The sequence below is a fragment of the Ceratotherium simum genome, chromosome 7 (genome assembly GCF_057802395.1).
Source record: "Ceratotherium simum simum isolate JZ-2026a chromosome 7, ASM5780239v1, whole genome shotgun sequence".
NCBI classification, from domain to species: Eukaryota; Metazoa; Chordata; class Mammalia; order Perissodactyla; family Rhinocerotidae; genus Ceratotherium; species Ceratotherium simum.
In genome coordinates, this window is record NC_141906.1 from 10,123,628 (window position 1) to 10,143,149 (window position 19,522).

Genomic DNA, 19,522 nt, shown 5'->3' on the forward strand with positions numbered 1-19,522 from the left:
CATATGAAGTAGAGGAAGGTGGGCATGGATGTTAGCTCAGGGCCAATCTTCCTCAAGAAAAAAAAAAGTGGGGGGGAGGATTGGCATCGGATGTTAGCTCAGGGCTAGTCCTCCTGACAAAAACAACAAAAAAAAAGTTCACAGTGGTGTAAAAAGCACCCAAATCCAATATATGAATAGAGTAAGACCTCACTGATTTGGAACTGAAAGGCAACCAACAGAATTTCTAGATTCTAAACATCATGAAGGCAAAAATCAGATATTTTCATCTCGGTGTCCCCTGCAGTTCCTATCATAGTATATTTTACACAGTAGGCGTAATACATACTTTAAAAGCATCAAATTCCTGAAAACTATGAATTATACTATATTGAACAATATAATTTTCAGAGCTGTAAGAGCCTGTGAAGATCATGTAAGATATTAGTTTTTAAACTAGGGGGACATATCAGAATTTTAGAGATTGAGGGAGGACAGTCATATATACTTTGAAAAAGCTTCTGAGATGATTTTGATACACCCAATGAGGACTCCTGATCTGAGGCCAGATCACCTGTCATTTGACCTAAGAAAAACCCAAGGCTTGGATATCTAAGTAGCTTTCCTGAAGGACACCTTAATCTTAGGCCATAAACTACAGGTCTACGAACTCTAAAACCAGTGCTGAGCCACTACAACATGGTGCGAGCAAAAGTATTTCATTTGAGAGAGCCCCACAGGTACATCAGCTAACAAGATGTTGTTACAAGGAGGTCCTGTTATCAAAATGAGGCTCTATCTTAATTGCCGTAGTGGCTAGATACCAACCAACCATACACAATGAATTATTTGCATTAGGTGCAAACAGGTTGCTAAACCAGTTTTTCAGTGCTGAAAACAGAAGTCTCTTAAGGGAACCTAATATTCCCCCCCTTGCAATCTTATTTACACTATTAATTTGCTAAACAATCCATTTCCTCATTGTTACTGCAATGTTAAACCTTAGCTGATCTGAGGATCTAAATAGATCCCTGTGGTGCAGAGCTCAAATTAATAAGCTTTTACTATTAGTACTGATGGAAGGGAGAAAAATGGATATTTTCTTCCCTTTGTTAAATCCACCTGTTGCCACACTCTAGCTCCTGCACTCAGCTCACCAGGCACTGAAAAATAAATTTGCACCAGGTAGGTTGTGCATTATGGGTTTTCGTTTGGGGAACTAATGACTGTTATTCCATTATTCCAAGAACATTTCTCATTTCACAGTAAGAAATATAGGAAGACGCGATAAAAAAAAAAAAAAGATTAGAAAAATAATGCCATTAGGCCCCTCTGATGTAAGGAATAACTAAGATTAGGCAAGCTCTTCCAATACTCTGAGCTTTCTGATACAAATGGAAGCAGCTTTGCCGCCAAACAAATGCTAATTCTTTTTTAACGCTCTTATTTTCCTTCAGATCTCTGTTTACACTGAAGAAAATGGTTCTATTTTTTTGTATGCTAAAACACTGAAACAAATTGCTTTGAAAGGGAAAGGGGGTGGGGAGAGTTCCCACAGGGCATGTAAATATATGGATGAAGATGTGTTCGGTTTATAAACTGGCAAGGACTCAAGCTTTACCAACAGGCTAACAAAAACTAAGACTCGGGAATCTCACAAGAAGAATTTTCAAAATGCAAGGAATTATGTATTTCTGCCCTGAAGTCAGTTAATAAAATATTCCAGCTTGCATAAAAGCCAAGAAAGACACTTGTCGACTTTCATTATGATCAATAAAAGCTGTCAGCTCATTAGCATATCATTAGCTGTCCTGCTGTTTCCAAAATCTTAATGCACAGAAATATTAATCTACAAATGTATAAGGTTCCTCAGCTCTGAGACTTGGACTTTCTGCAGGAAAGGAAAAATAAGAATTAGAGATGGGAGGAATCCAATAGATCTGCTTTTCCTATGTGCCTATAAACACATGTTTACCATCTGTGGAATTATGGGAACCAGCTGAGGTAAAAAACAACAGCTGTGGCATAAAAAAAAATTGTAATCAATTTCCCTTCGCAGTGACAGCTCAGCTGTTAAGGAGACAGTGATGTCCAGGTAAGGGAAAGATTTCAGACCCAAATTCACCAGACAGACTGAGACAGACAGACAGAGCCTTGACCTCTGGAAAGGCTTTGGATGGGAATCCCTGAGATCTCAACTATTTAGAAACTGTCAGAACACCCAACATGCTGAAGCATCCTGTAAGTCACTGTGATTCACCTAGGCTCGCTCTTTATGTCTTTACCCTCTGAAATAGTAACAGCATAACCAGCTTAGAAGGCATCAAAAGGAAACTGAGTGGTAGTCGACCATCTTGATAATGAAAATCTATGACAATCAGAAGATTCAGATAAGCCTATTACTACTAGCTAGCTATCTTCTCAAATGGATGCTGTGTTGAAGAAATCTCCACCTTGTGTTCTGTGTCTCTGATATGCATTACCTAATGCTAGAGGCTCATGTGCCAGGCATCAAGCAGATGATGCCATCCTCTGCTCTTTAATCAGCAGCCCTGTTACTGCACTCTCCATAAAGACCCACAAGAGCCCAGAAATCAGGTTAGACAAGCGAGGAGCTTTTGCTTTTACACTGCCTATGAGGCGATGTATTAATATTTAAAATAGAGAATAATGCTATTTTAACCTGAAAGCACATCATAAGCATTTTTAGTTTGGGAGCAATAAAGCAGGTGTGGTTCTTGGAACCAGGAGGCAGCTTCTACAAGATAAATATTAAAAGCCTGAAGATGTGCTGACTCTCACCTGAGAAGTGGCTGCCTCTTTTACAGGGAGATTTTTGCAGCATTGAATTGATGGAAATAATTTCTGTAATGAGACACTGACATATTTCCCCTACCCCAGCCATCTCACCTCACCAAAGGATGGCCAGGACTACTGGTCGATATACAGGATTCTGAGGGGGAGGAGAGTTCTGAAAGATTACCTCTAAAGAGCCATTCGATGAGACTACTCTTACAGAGGAGGAAAGAGAATCACATTGCTCCCTAGGGAGACGGACTTTGAATTGCCATCCCTTTCTGGCGCTTCTCACTGGGACCACTTGTTCCTTTGGGCTGGAGCCCCAGAAAAAGACAATAGGGTCTGCCTCCTCTATGGGACATGGAGTAGTTAAGTGAAATGTCTCCATCTATCACAGTGACTAGTACATGGTAAGCAAGACGCTAAAAATATTTGATGAATGAATGTTTGAACGAATGAGCAAAGACTTTGAAATAAATAAGGGCTTAACCTTAAATCCCATTTCCATCACTTATAACCTATGTGAGACTGGCAAATTGCTTAATCTCTCCCAGCTCCAATGCCTGATCTATACAATAGGGTTAATAATAGCTACCTCATTAGGATTCTCTGAAGATGAAATGTAATTAAATGAGACGATATGTGTAGGGCCACACAAGGACTAAAACATAAAAAGCATTCAGTAATCATTGGTACTCTCTTACACATCCCTACAACCGACCTCTGCAGCAAAATGATGGTCCAAGTCTATGAACACCCTTTGTGTTTTCTGTCTGTATCACAGATTTGCGCTCTTAAGCACAAGGCTCTTTTCATCTACAGAGAATCATACACTCGTCAAGCTGGAATAGATAGATAATAGGACTAACTGTTCTCCCTCTCTTAATCACAAGATCCCAAACTGAAACAGAAGTTCCTAAAAGGCAGGAAGAGTGCCTATCATTTCTACAGTATAGTGTTAAGCACACGGGGAGCATTAAATACATAAGAAAAAAAGGGATAGAATGCACGTTGCAAACCTACTATGTGCCAGGGGCTTTTAATATATATTCTTTTACAATCTGCATTAGCTTTATGATATCTTTGCCACTTTACAAATGAGAAGGCAGATTCATAGCTTGTGCACTCATTCATTTTAAGAGTATACTGTCTGCCAACTATGTTTGTTGTTATTGTTAGTGCAGTCGAGTCAATTCTAACTCCTAGTGACCCTGTGTACAGCAGAGCAGAACCCTACCCGGTCTTTTTGCACCATCTCCTCACTTTCTGGCACTCTACCAGACAATGTTCCATTGCTATTCATAAGGTTTACACGGTCATTTTTTTCAGGAGTGGGTGGCCAGGTCCTTCATCCTAGTCTGTCTTAGTCTGGAAGCTCTGCTGAAACCTGTCCACCCTGAGTGACCCTGCTAGTATGTGAAATACTGGTGGCATAGCTTTCAGCATCATAGCAACACACAGCCACCACAGTATGACAGCTGACAGATGGGTGGTGTGGTTCCCTGAGTGGTAACAAACCCCAGCTGTGGCAGTGAGAGTGCTGAATCTTAACCACTAGACCCCACCAGGGCTGGCCACCAACTATGTACCTACTGCAATTCTAAGCACTTGCTGAATAAAATAGACACAGTGCTGATCCTGGTAAGGCTTACAATCTAGAAAGAGTGATCAATAATAAACAAGTAAACACCATTAAAAATTATACCCAGGACCAGCTACATAACTTGCAGAATCCCCTGTTCAAAAATTATTGAAAATTTGAAAATGGCAACAGCAGAGCTTTAAACAATCTTGGGGCCTTTCTAAGTGCAGCGCCCTGTAGAACTGCACAGGTTGACCACCCGTGAAGCCAGCCCTGCCTATACTTTCAAAGCATAATAAGAGTGATGAAGGAAATGGAAAAGTTTCAGTAAGAAAGTATGTGGTAGAAAGAATGCAAATTGATTCCCCTTCCTGTATCCACATGCCTTCAACTGTGACTTCATTCATTTTTCTTTCTGGGCCTCAGACTGGTTACTTTCAATTGTCTTATCTTCAAGTTAATGATTCTTTCTTCAGCCCACTCAAGAAATGCTGGTAAATTCTTCTAGTGAATTTTTCATTTCAGTCGTACTTCTCAGCTGAAGAATATGTTGGCTTCCTTTTTATAATTTATCTTTTTATTGATATTCTCATTTGTTCATACATAGTTTTCCTGACTCCCTTTAGTTCTTTGTCTATACTTTCCTTTAGCTCTTTGAGCACATTTAAGATGATCATTTTAAAGTCTTAGTCTAGTAAGTTCAATGTCTGGGCTTCCTCAGGGATGGTTTCTGTCCATTTATTTTGTTCCTTTGAATGGCAATACCTTCCTGTTTGTTTGCCTTGTGATTGTATTTGAACATGGCCATTTGACTGTTGTAGTGACTCTGAAGGTCAGATGCTCTCCCTTCCCCAGGGTTTCCTGGAATTGTTTTGTTTTCATTTTTATTTTTGTTTTATTGTTGAATGCTGTAGTAGTCCATTTGTTTAATGACTTTCCCAATTATTTTTTGCATAGACTGTATTCCTTGTTGTGTCTGGTCACTGAAATCTCTGTTCTTGAGCCTGTATTCAGATCAAGTTTAGATGGAGATTTCCTTAAATGCCAGGAGCTGAGAGAGGGACAGAAAAATAGACAGATGGTGGAGCCCTCCTTCAACACTTGGCCATGCTTGCTAAGAGGATCAGCCCAAAGTGAAACCTTAAGTCTCTCTCAGGTCTTTGCTCTGGACATGCATGTGGCTTTCTATACGTGGGTGATTTTGAATTCCCTAATTGCCCAAGGAATCTCTCTCCCCAGCTTTTGCTCCTTGCTTTGGGTAGGCTACTGTGTGTGTCAGTTGTAATCTACTGCCCCAGGTAGATGTGGGTTGTTAGCTTTGCAATATTTTCAATTTTCTGGTCTAGAAGAGTTCTGAGTTAGGTGAAGCAGGTTGTCCCAGACAGAACAGACATAGAAAATAATTTGTAAATGAGGTTTGCTCTGCTTCCTCCAGAACCAGGGACTACTGCCCCACACTGGGAACATGACCTGACATCTTCAAAACTGCCGCTGAGCTGTGAGTGGTGTGGGGCAAGGGCAAGTAAAAATGCCACAAAGCTTTCCTACTATTTTGATGTTGTCCTTTTCTTGATTTAGAATTCACTTGGTTGCTATAAATCTTTGAATTTTTACCAAAATTTTGACACTGTCGGCTTGTTTTTTGATATTTCTGTGGAGGGACAGGAGGTTGGAGCTGCCTGCTCCACCATTTTGCTGACATCCAGCTACCTGTGTTTTCACAAGCCCTTTAGGAGATTTGGACATGCTCTAAAGTTAGAGAGCCACTAATCCACGTTTCCACTTTAGGGAACTGCCTTTTCATATCTTTTGCCTGATTTCTTATTGAGTTATGAAAATTTCCTTATTGATTTATAGCATTTCTTTAATGGATACTACTTCTTTGCTAATTGATCTCATTACCAAGATCTTCTCTGATGAAGAGATTATTTTATATATTAACATTTTCTTAAATGCTTTTACAGTTTTTAATGTTGCTTAATAAATTCTTCTCTACCCTGAGATCATGAAGATATGCTCCTTTGTTGTTTTTCTGAAACTTTCAAAATTTTGCTTTCACATTTAGGTATTTAATTCAATCATAATTATCATTGATTTTTTTGTGTGGTGTTCAAACACATATTTGAATCTTTTCTTGACACCATACATGAAAATCAATTACATCAATTAATATATATATTAAATATTTAAATAGTTGATTTTTGTAACCATTTATTGATGAATACATCCTTTCCCCATTGATCAGAAGGTCACTTCAGTTATGTACCAAGTTTCTAAGTTTTCACATATGATGAAAGGCCTCTTTCTGGCCTCTCCTTTCTCTCCTGTGCCAATCCTTGCACTGATCAATCTCTCATGTGCCAGTCCTTGCACTGATATCACACTCTCTCTGTTTATTGCTATAACTTCATAATAAGCCTTCATATCCGAAAGAGAAAGCCCCTCCCTTTACTTCTTCAGAAACGTCTTCATTATTCTTTGTCTTCAGTCTTCCATATTAATTTTAGAATCAGATTGCAGATTCCGCCAAAAAAAAAAAAATCCTAGTGGGAATTTATTACAAGTTCACTGAATCTAGACATCAATTTGGGAAAAAGTGACATTTTAAGCCTTCTTCTCCAAGAACATGGTCTACCTCTCCCCATTCAGTTCTTCTTTAATGATTTTTAATAAAATTTTATAATTTTCTCCATAAGTCTCATGTAAATATTTTGTATGATTTGTTCTTAAGTGCTTTATACATTTTTTGATATTATAACCGTAAGATTCTATTTATCTGCATTTTTGTTATTGTTGTTGCTGCTGCTGCTTTTGTTCAGCAATGCAATTGATTTTGTTCTTGGTTTTTATATCCAGCACTCTTTCTGAACAATCTTGGTAATTCTAATAACTTGTGGATCCTATTTTCTATGTAGACAATTATATAATTTGTGAATAATTACATTTTCCTTTTTAACAATCCTTAAGGCTTTTATTTATTTTGCTGGTAAGGACCTACAGTATAACATTGAAACGAAACAATTGTGATAAGAATTCCTGTATGATCCCCGATTTTAACAGAAATTCTCTTAATATTTAAACCATAAGTATTGTGTTTTTATGTATGTTTACTTCATACACTCTATCAGTTTAACGAAGTTTCCTTCTCCTATTTTGCTAAGAATTTCTTATCATGAGTCAGTATTGAATTTCATCTAGTGCTTTTTCTGTGATGACTATTGGATTTTTTTCTCCCTGTGTTTGTCTAACGTGGTAAATTATACTAATAAATTTTTTGGTGATAAAAACAGATTTGGATTGCTGGAATAACCAAAGTGGTCATTCTTTGGGTCACACACCCAGACACAAATGAACACTGCTGGATTCAATTTGCTAGTATCTTGTTTAGAATTTTTAATCTAATCTGTGTTCAAAAGTAAATTGGCCTGTGCAATTCCGTTCTTACACAGTCCTTGTCTAGTTTGGGAATCAAGGTCACACTATCTTCATAAATGAGATGGATAGTGTTCTCATTTTTTCTCTTCTCAGGAAGAATTTATATAAGATTGGAATGATTTCCTTGGATGTGATATAATTCCCTCGTAAAACTGTCTGAGCCCAGTGGTTATTTGGCAGAGAGAATGGTAGATTGCAAAAATGGTCACAATCCTTTGCTCCTTGCTGGGTCCATGCCCTGGGCAATGAGAATTTGTAGCATAGACCATCAAAAGGTGGAGTTTATTTCTCCTACCCTTGAATCTGGCCCTGTAACTTGCTTTGGTGGATACAATGCAGCAAAAATAACAATATGCAAGTTTTAAGCCTAGGTGTCAAAAGGCAATGCACATTTCTGCTCCACCTCTGGAAACCCTGAACAGCCACCATGTCAGCAAGCTCCGGCTGGCCTGCTAGAACATAAGAGATCACACGAAGCAGAGATGAGCCATCTCAGCGACGGCCCTTCTAGAACAGCCCCCAGGAAACCAGCTGGCCAAAGATGCAAGGGTGAGCCCACTGAGAATACAAGAATCATTCAGCCAAGCCCAGCCCACATTGCCAAATCACAAAACCGTGAGCTAAGTAAGCGGTTGCTGCTTCAAGCCATTAAACTTGGAGTTGATTTGCTACACATCAAAAGCTAACTGATACAATAGATTTTGAATCATGAATTCTTTATGATACTTTAATGATTCTAAGACTACCTGGGTTTTTAATTTCTTAAGGCCATTTTGATACTTTAGATATTTTTAGAAAACTGTCCATTTCTTTCTAATTTTCCATTTTATTAGCATAAAATTGTTAATAAATGATTAATTACCATTGTTTTAATTTTTACAGTATTTTTATGTGCTTTTTTATATTCCTACTGTGTTTTATGCCTTCTCTCATTTTTTCTTGCTCAGACTTCCAGATTTGTCTTCTCAAATGAGCAAATCCTGGCTTTCTTGATCTTATCTGTTGTATCCTACTCATTATTTTATTAATTTCTATTCTTATATGCTTATTTTTTCATGCCTTTTACTTTTTTTGGATTTATTCTGATTTTCTTTTTCTATCTTCTTAAGTTGGGTACTTATTAAACTTCTGCTTCTTGTGCCTTTGTAGGATAGAACTACTTTGAATAGCTTCTCCTATTCTATGGCATGCCCTTGTACTCTTAGTCATGTATTTTGAAAAAAGTTCCAAATTGTAATATATTCCAATATATCAACCTTTTTTTTTATGGTTATTACTTATGTCTTATTTAAGAATTATTTTTCCTACATTAAGGTCATAAAGATGTTTTTCTATGTTATCTTTTTAAGGTTTACTGGTTTACCTTTCAGATTTAGGTCTATAATCCCATGGAATTGATTTTGCATTTGGTGTGAAACAGAGGTCAAGATTAGTTTCCTCCCACAGGGATATTCAGTGGACCCAGCACCCTGTAGTGAGACCATCCATCCCCGTTATTCTGTAAGGCTGCAGTGTACATTTTCAGGTTATGTTTAGGTGTAGGCACCTAAACATAATTTTACAATTCTTTATCATTACGTGGGAAACTTTTGGGCCTTGAAGTTGGATATTGCCAGAGCTCCTACAACAGCTTTCTCACGTTTAGTTTGGCCTATTTCTGTTCTTTTTCTTTTTTTTTTTAACCACTTCACTATCAACATTTATAAATCCTTATTTTTTAATTGTTTCAATATAAACAATATACATCAGGACTTGAGTTTTACGAATCCAATATAATACTGACTTTTAACCACTGAGTGTAAATCACTTAATTTGATAGAGAATATGGTGAACTGGAATTATATCTGCTATCGTATATTAAACATTTTTTTCTCTTCTTGCCTTCTTTTGTGTTGATAGAACTTTTTAAGAAATACCCTCTCTCTCTCATACTTAAATTTAGAAATTAAACACTATTATTTTGGTGCTGGTTTAAATTTTTAACACGCGAACAAAGTCTAAAATCAATCAATTTCTCTATTCATTTTCTGACCAATACAAGGTCTTAGAACACTATAAATCAGATCATCCCCTATTTTATTGTTGTCTAATATTTTTAACTTTACTTTTCCAAAATTAGGCACCATTATTACTATTTAATCAAACAATGATTAGTCAGTTTCATGCAAGCTCTCCAACAATTTATTTGTTCAACTGTCCTTGCACTTTATGTCTTTCTTCTGGGAACTTTCTTTAATGAATATCTATTGGTCATAAACGGAGAGTTTTGTTTGTCTACAAATTCTTCATCTCACACTCACTCGTAAATGATAATTAAGCTGGATATGTGCAACTACACTCGGGATGTATTTTCTCCCAAAACTTTGAAAACATTTTTTCTATTACCTTTTGGTTTCTGCTTTTACTGTTTAAAAGCCAGCTGTTCAATCTATGTTATTCTTTTGTGGCAAATTTGCCTTTTCTCACTGGTTACTTTTAAGATCTTCTCTGTGTCTTTGTAGTTCTGCTCTTCCACTAGTATGTCTAGGTGTGACTGTCTATTTATCTTGATTTGTATAATAGATTATTAAAATGGTCAAAAATTCTTCCCCTCTTTGCATCCATATCCTTGCAATGCGATGTTGCAGAATAGTCCTTCAAGACACAGAAACTATCTCTTTACCCCTTGACTCTGGATTAGGCCCTATGACTTGCTTTGGGTAGTAAATTATTAGCAAATGTCATCAAGCAAACAGACCCTTGAAAAGCACTAATATACTAGGGCTTGCTCTCTTCTTACTCCTGGAATCTCAAGACTGTCATGTGGAGAGCCTGAGCCAGGCCGCTAGAGAATGGGACCATATGGAAGAGAACTGAGCTACACCAGTCAACAGCCAGCCTATTACCAGAGACGTGAAGAGGCCACCTTAGATCATCCTGCCACCTGCTGACCTGCCAATTGACCACAGTCATGTAAGAGAGCACAGTCGATATCAGCATAGCCAGGCCAGACCACAAAAATCATCCAATCAACCCAAAGAATTAGGAGCTAAATAAAATACCTATTGTTTAAGCTTCTAAGTTTCCTAAGTGATTTGTTAGACAACAATATCTAACATACACTTGGATTTCTTTGTGTTTGCTGTAGGGAGAATTGATGTCTCTTATCAATTTTAGAAAATTCTTAGCCATCATATTTCTAATGATGCCCATAACCTCTTTCTTCCATTATCTTCTGGAATTTTCAAATATATATGTGTGTATATATAGACACACACATTAACCACATATATAAACAGCATAATAAAATATATTTTTTGCATATACATGTATCTTCTATATATTTTAATCTCTCGTATTTTCCTCTTTATCTCTGCACTACTATTAGGGTAACCACTTTGACAATATTTTCCATTTCACAAATGCTCTCTCCACCTGTGTTTAATCTACCCTTTAGTGGGTTCTCTGAGTTTTTTTCAATTCAATGACAATGTTTTTCATTTCTGGAAGTTTTTTGGTTCAAATCTCCCTAGTCATATTTATCCTCTATAGTCATCACACATTTTTTTGACTTGTTATTTTGTTTCTTTAAACATTTCAAACATAGGGATTTTTAAAATTCATTATTTTGTAATTCCAATGTTTGCAGCCCTTTGAGGGCTAACTGGGAAGTTCATCGGGTCTTTCCATTCTCACTAATGATGGCTTAAAAAATCATATTTGCATGAACTTAATCTGTGGGAATCCTGTGAGGTCTACACTGCAGTTGACTTTCCTCAAAGATAATGTGTAATTCCTTCATCAGGAATCCCAAGGTGCCCAACCGAAGACCACTTTAAGACAGCTAATTGAATTTCATGGGTAAAGTAAATCCAACTTTCAAGCCTGAACAATGTCAGGGCTGTGGTTTCAAATTCTCATCAGGGAACTATAATTTTTTTCCTGTGTGGAGATGAGGTAGAGAAAGACTAGTTATTGGATTGCTTCCCTTTGCTAAATAGTAAGCTATTTCTGCCTACCGTTCCACTGGAAGTGTAGTCTTTTGGGTTGTGACTTTATTTCAGAAGGTTCTGCCCCAACATCCAATCTTGCATGGCATCTAACCCACTCCTCTCATCCCTACACAAACTGTTGAAATGTAAGGCTCTAACCGGGATTTTTGTATACTGCTAGTGGGAATGCTAAATAGTACAGCCACTTTGGAAATTATGTTGGCATTTTCTTATAAAGTTAAACATACACTTAATGTAAGGCCCAGCAATCCCACTCCTACACATTTACCCAAATGAAATGACAACTTTTGTTCATACAAAAACTTGTATGCAAATGTTTTTAGTGGCTTTATTCATAAATGCACAAAACTCAAAACAGTGTTTAAGTGTCCATGAATGAGGAATAGATAAATTGTGGTACACCCATACAACAGAATTGGAATACTACTCAACAACAAAAGGATAAAATACTGATACACACAACAACATGGGTGAATCTCAACATATATAATTGGATTTATATAACATTCTGGGAAAGGCAAAACTATAGGACCAGACAACAGATCAGTGGTTGGTAGAGGTTCAGGATGAGAAGAGTTGAATAAAAAGCGGCACAGGGGAATTTTTGGAGGTTTTGGAATGATCCTTTATCTTAATTATGATGATGGTTACATGACTGTGTAGATTTTCCACATTAATAGAATGAAAAGGAAAAATCATATGATCAACTCAACAGATGCAGAGAAAGCATTTGACAAAATATAACATCCTTTCATGTTAAAAACGTTCAACAAAGTGGGCACAGAAGGAACATACTTTAACATAATAAAGGCCATATATGACAAGCCCACAACTAACATCATACTCGATGGTGAAAATCTGAAAGCTTTTTCTTTAAGATCAGGAAAAAGACAAGGGTGACCATTTTCACCACTTTTATTCAACACAGTACTGAAAGTCCTAGCCTAGAACAATCGGGCAAGAAAAAGAAATAAAAGGCATCCAAATTAGAAAGGAAGAAGTAAAATTGTTGTTTGCAGATGATATGATCCTATAAATAGAAAATCCTAAATATTCCAATGAAAAACTTTTAAAACTAATCAATGAATTCAGCAAAGTTGTAGGATACAAAACCAACATACAAAAATCAGTTTTGTTTCTATACACTAACAATGAAATATCAGAAAAAGAAATAAAACAATCCCATTCACAATATCATCAAAAACAATGAAATAGGAATAAATTTAAACAAGGATGTAAAAGATCTGTACACTGAAAACTACAGGACTTTGATGAAAAAATTGAAGAAGGCACAAACAAAGGGAAAGATATCCCATGTTCATGGATCAGAAGAATATTGTTAAAATGTCCATACTACCCAAAGCCATCTATAGATTCAATGCACCCCCTACCAAAATTTGAATGGCATTTTTCACAGAAATAGAAAACAATAATCCTAGAATTTGTATGGAACCGCAAAAGACCACAAATAGACAAAGCAATCTTAAGAAAGAAGAACAAAGCCAAAGTTTGATTTCAAACTATATTACGAAGCTGTACTAATCAAAACAGTATGATATTGGCATTAAAATAGACACATAGACCAATGGAACAGAATCAAGAGCCCAAAAAAATGAACGCTTATATATATGGTCAACTGATATTTGACAAAATATTCAATGGGGAAAGGACAGTCTCTTCAACAAATAGTGTAGGGAAAATTGTTTTTCACATGTAAAAGAATGAAACCAGACCTCTATTTTACACATTCATAAAAATTAATTTGAAATGAATTAAAGACTTAAACATAAGACTTGAAACCATAAAAATTCTAGAAAAAAACATATGGAAAAAGCTCCTTGGCATTGGCCTTGGCAATAATTTTTTGGATATGATACCAAAAGCATAAGCAACAAAAGCAAAAATTAATAAGTGGGATTACATCAAACTAGAATGCTTACATACAGCAAAAGAAACAATCAACAAAATAAAAAGGCAACCTACTGAATGGAAGAAAATACTTGCAAATCATATATCTGATACAGGGTTAATATCCAAAATATGTAAAGAACTCATATAACTCAGTAGCCAAAAACCAAACAACCCGATTTAAAAAAAATGGGCAGAGAAATTGAATAGATATTTTTCCAAAAAAGACACGCACATGACCAACAGATACATGAAAAGGTGCTCAACATCACTAATCATCAAGGAAATGCAAATCAAAATCACAATGAGAGGGCGAGCCCTGGTAGCCTACTGGTTAAGTTCGGCACACTCTGCTTCTGCGGCCCAAGTTCGGTTCCCGGGTGCAGACTTACACCACTCATCTATCAGTGGTCATGCTGTGATGGCAGCTCACATACAAAATAGAGGAATACTGGCAATAGATGTTAGCTCAGGGTGATTCTTCCTCAGCAAAAGGAGGAGGATTAGCAACAGATGTTAGCTCAGAGCGAATCTTCCTCAGCAAGAAAAAAAATATCACAATGAGATATCACCTCACACCTGTTAAAATGGCTTTCATCAAAAAGACAAGAAATAACAAGTGTGGGCGAGTATGTGGAGAAAAGGGCACCCTTGTGCACTGTTGATAAAAATGTCAATTGGTACAGTCACTATGGAAAGCAGTATCAATGTTCCTCAAAAAATTAAAAATTGAACTATCAGATGATCTAGCAATCCCACTTCTGAGTGGCTTCATATTATGCTGGGTAGACATCCAAAGGAAATGAAATCGTTACCTCAAACAGATACCTGCACCCCCACGTTCATTGCAGCATTATTCCTGATAGTCAACATATAAAAAGAACCTAAGTGTCTGTCAACAGATGAATGGATAAAGAAGATGTCATATATATATATATATATATACAACAGATTATTATTCAGCCATAAGCCATTCAGATTATTATTCAGCCATGCCAGGAAGAAAATCCTGCCATTTGAGACAACATGAATGGAACTTGAGGGCATTATGTGAAGTGAAATCAGTCAGACAGAGAAAGACAAATACTGTATGGTATCACTTACATCTGGAATCTAAAAAAGCCAAACTCATAGAGACCGAGACTAGAATGGTGGTTACCAGGGGATGGGAGGGTAGGGGAAAAGGGGAGATGTTGATCAAAGGGTACAAACTTGCAGTTATAATACAAATAAGTCCTAGGGATCTAATGTATAGCATGGTGATTATAACTAATAATACTGTATTGTATACTTGAAAATTGCTAAGAGAGTAGATCTTAAATGTTCTCACCACAGAAAAGAAATGGTAATTATGTGACGTGACGGAGGTGTTAGCTAACACTATGGTGGTCATCATTTTGCAATATGTAAGTGTATTCAGTCAACGCACTGTACAGCTTAAACCGACACAATGTTTTATGTTAATTATATCTCAATAGAGTTGCAATAAATAAATAGAAAAGGAATAAACTTAAGTCCCTGAATTCCTGGCACTGGCGGACACCCCACTGGTTTTCACTTCCCGCCATATATTTGGCCTCCAGGGATCTCCCTTCTTGTAAGTGCAATGGCGACTCTTAAAAGATTTTTATTCTGTTTTATCCAGCATTTATAGGCATTTTGAAGCAGGAGGATTTTTTAAATATTTAGTCTACCGTATTGCCAGAAGCAAAAGTCTACCATTGTATTGAAGAACAAGACTATCTTAAAATTTCATGATGTGTTTATCATGTTCAACTCATTTTATCACTGTCTCCTCATGTTTCTATGAAGTATAATAATTCAGTTATTGTCGTACCCTCTTTATAGACAAGAAAACCAAAGCTCATTCAAGTTGAGATTTGTTTCCCATTGCATATGTAGATATTCACCCCAAACTGATTTAACATATATTCTGAGAATGGAAACGAATGTGAAGATTATCTTTAGTCTCCCAGAATTAGGTTAATGAGAAACATTTTGAGGATCATTTACATTCTGCATCATCCATACCTGGCAGTAGAGTGAACCGTGTGACCAAGTCACTTAACTCTCTGCCTAGTTTCAAAGCACCTACTTCATAGAATTACTATGACAATTAAATGATTTAATTCATATCAAACACATAGAGGAGCATGTGGTGAAAGCAGAAAATATTGCTTACTTTGAATAAGCCATGCTTTTGGTTGCGCTGACCCAGCCATAAATTGCTTCCTGGGGGAAGGTTGGTCTCAGGAGGGTCTATCACACGTTCATAAATCCTGTAGGGGCAAAGAACACAGTTATCAATGGGGAGGCTCAAGGCAGGACCCAAAGTTACACATGCTGTTTGAAGTACTCATGGCATTAGCTACTGGTTCGGAGAGATGGAGCCAGCTTAATGTGGCACAGTTTAAATGACAGGTAACATGATTGTGGAGATCTGTTTCTTGACAAGACTTGGACACATTATCTGGGCCCTTCCTGGCCCAGGGGAAAGAGGAAGAGGGTAACATTTTTGGGTGTCTACTCTAAGCAACGAACTTGACACAAACTCTGTGAGTACAGTGGTTTTGGGAGGGGAAAGAGAAAGAGGGTAACATTTTTGAGTGTCTATTCTAAGCAATGAACTTGACACAACCTCTGTGAGTACAGTGGTTTTATCCACATTACGGGTGAGAAGCTGAGGTTCAGAGGACATAAATGGGTCAACCAGGTGAAGACAGTCAGAGTCACAGCGTGGGGGTGAGAACTCCCATCTGCCTGGCTCCAAAGCCCACGCACTTCTCTTTGCCTTCTACCACTCCCTGGCTTTGGTTTAATTAGATGCTACTCATTTCTACAGTAACCTGCTAGCACCCTTTAAACAAGTGAGTAGCAGCTGCCCAGATAACAATGTGCTTCGACTATAATATCAAGTTACTGAAGTCATCATCCAATTGAGACATATGCACGGAGCACTTTCTATGCCCCAAGCTCCACACAAGGCAATAGGAGACAGAGCGATAAACCAGATACACACAGTCTGCCCTCACGGAGCAGAAGTAAGACAAAATTCTGTACATGAAGAGAATCTTCATATGACGCATAAGGACATAAACTAATACAGAGGAGGCAACAGCCCCAGGATCTTTGAAGGTACCTACAGAACCCACTGAACAACTGAATTGTCTCAATTGTTCTGCCCTACCAAGCCCCAGTTAGTCAGTCACAAATCTTGCTGTGCTGTCTTTATAAACAGTCCATGCAACCCCAGCTGATCACAAGCCCCCCTCTCACTCTTGGCAAGTACCTCCCAGCGCTTGAGTGCTGAGAAGCAGAAGGAAGAGCTTGCCTGAGATTTGAACTTGTCCTAAGATGCTGAGAAGGTTCGGAGAGGGATGAGATATAGGGACCGTCTGTGAATTTCAGTTCCTCATGATGGGCCTGTCCACGACTTGCCCTCCGCAGTCCTCGGCCAGAGAGGCTGCGGGAGGAGTCAGCCCCAGGCCGGTCCAGAGGTCTAACAGCTAATCAGTCTCCCCGCTGGGCTGCAGCTGATCGCCTCCTGCCCGAGGGTGATGTATTCCTCCAGCGGCTCTCAGAGGGAAGGCGTGGACGAACTGAAAGATTGTTCAGTTGTGTCAAGGCAAGTGAATGACTGCGGGGCTGCTGCAGTTGGGAGCTGTCAGGCTGCAGCCTTAGATCTTAACCACATCGTCCATTACTCTCCTATTCTCCGCTGGAAACACGCTCTTTCCTAACAATACATGCAAGGCATTCAACTGACAAAGCTTTAAATACATCAGGTCCTTCTCTACTAATTATCTTTCCATTATAAATGGAGGCTGAAAACGTAAGCAAGGAAAAATAAGTTTCCCTAAAAAAGACAGGCTGTGTTTTCTCCACAGGAATTCAACCGTTTTTGTATGTTAGAATGAACCATTTTAGATGAAACAACTTCTCAAAACCACTTTAACAGAAGAACATGCTATATATTTCCTTAAAAAAAGGTTTTTTTCTCATAGCGAAAACCTAGAAACAAGCCAAATTTACAACAAAAGAGAAATACATACGTTATAGTAGATCAACTTGACAGACTTTACTACAGTGATTAGGAGTGATAAATATGCAGGTTATAAAATATGGGAAAGTATATACAAAATAACTTTCACTGGAGGAAAGTGGAATACAAAATTATTTATGAACTATGGAGATAACAATACAAAAATTTTGTTCGATGTTGGTGAATTTCAGAGGAGGGCAGAGAGAAACAGAAATCACCGTATTTAGGTGAAGAGGAAGAAGCATAATTTTCTATGAGGTTGTTTTACTAATAAATTGAAAGCATCAAACTATTTATCTTAACCCTCATCTTAAAACATTTGCGTCTATCAGGGTAAGAAGAGCTTTCAATTCAAACATTTTCTTTTTGGTTTTCAATATGCTAGAAAGTGAGCTTCAATGAGCAGAATAGGCTCCTAATCGAGGTTTATTAAGTGCATGAAGGAAGGACAGAAGGAAGGAATAATCTAAAAGATCAACTTCCTATCCGGCCTTATCTTCCACAAGCATAGCAACTCGTTGTGCCTTAAAAATAGTTGAGGAAGCAAACATCTGAGGCCACTATCAGCTAAAGCAGCGCCCACAGCGCCCGGGTGAAAGGGGTGTGCTGATTTCCAGGGTCACATAGTCCCTGTCAGGATCCCCTCCCGGGGCCAAAGAAAGTCTGCTGGCTGCTGCCTTCCTGGCAGCCCTGCCAATTCACACCACGAGGCAGCCCTTGCTCGAGAATTCCATGCAGCAGGCAGAATCAACAAACTGGAAACAGACATAGCAAAATGAAGAGAGCTTAAAAACACAGTACTAAAAGATAAAAACCCACACAGAGGAAATCTTATCATGAGAAAATATGCGACAATTTAAGGGACATTCTAGAAAATAACTGCCTGTGCTCTTTCAAATGTCAATGTCATGAAAAATACAGACAGACTGAGGAACAGGTGCAGATTAAAAGAGACCAAAGGGACATAAAAGCTAAATGCAAGACAGGATCTTGGATTGGATCTTGGGGCAGGAAAAAAAATTCCATAAAGGACATTAGTGGGAAAATTGGTGAAATTTGAATAGGAACTGTCGATTACATAATAGTATTGCGTTGACGTTCAACTTCCTGATTGTGAGAACTGGGTGGTGTGTATTTAAGTGAATGTCTTTTTCCTAGGAAATATGCACTGAAGTATTTAAGGGTAGAAGGTCATGATGTTTGCAACATGCTCTCAAAGGGCTCAAAATAACAATGTGTGTATCTGAGTACAACATACATATGTAAACACACACATTGTTATGTAGAGAGAGAGAAAGCAGAGTCTGGGCAAAGGGTATATGATTGCTGTTTGCACCATTCTTAAAACTTTTCTGTCAGATTAAAATTATTTTAAAACAAAAAGTTTTAAAAATAGAGTAAAAAAGCAACAAAGTCTATAATGTATGTAAACTAAAAAATACACACATTCAAAACAATTTTATACCATTGGCCAAGGATGCATACAAATTTAAACTCACATAAAGTATATGATAGTGTTTTCCTAAGGGAATGGGAATGATGAAGAGGAAAAAAAGTGAATGAGTGAATGAATGAATGAATAAATGAAGGAAACAAGAAAGGAGTATTGCACAGACTAATGCTGATAACACACCATAAACTAAGAAATAGAATTATCACATCCCTACTTGTACCCTGTACAGGGGGAGTTACATCACCAACACGCCAGACAAATATAATCAGAATCTTGGCAAAATGGCTGCTAATCCCTGGGGGACAGCTTGGGTGGATTGGCTCATGGAAATA

The 19,522-nt window shown here is 37.6% G+C and overlaps 1 protein-coding gene across 3 annotated transcripts in view; it reads right to left on the bottom strand.

The window, feature by feature from the left end:
• Window positions 1-19,522, bottom strand: part of NELL1 (neural EGFL like 1) — a 746,684-nt gene that overhangs the window by 586,837 nt on the left and 140,325 nt on the right. For all 3 annotated transcript variants that reach the window (XM_004418527.3, XM_087433086.1, XM_004418526.3), the window contains exon 5: window positions 15,878-15,974. In XM_004418527.3, the coding sequence (XP_004418584.1) occupies window positions 15,878-15,974 (97 nt within the window). The remainder of the gene's footprint in view (window positions 1-15,877; window positions 15,975-19,522) is intronic.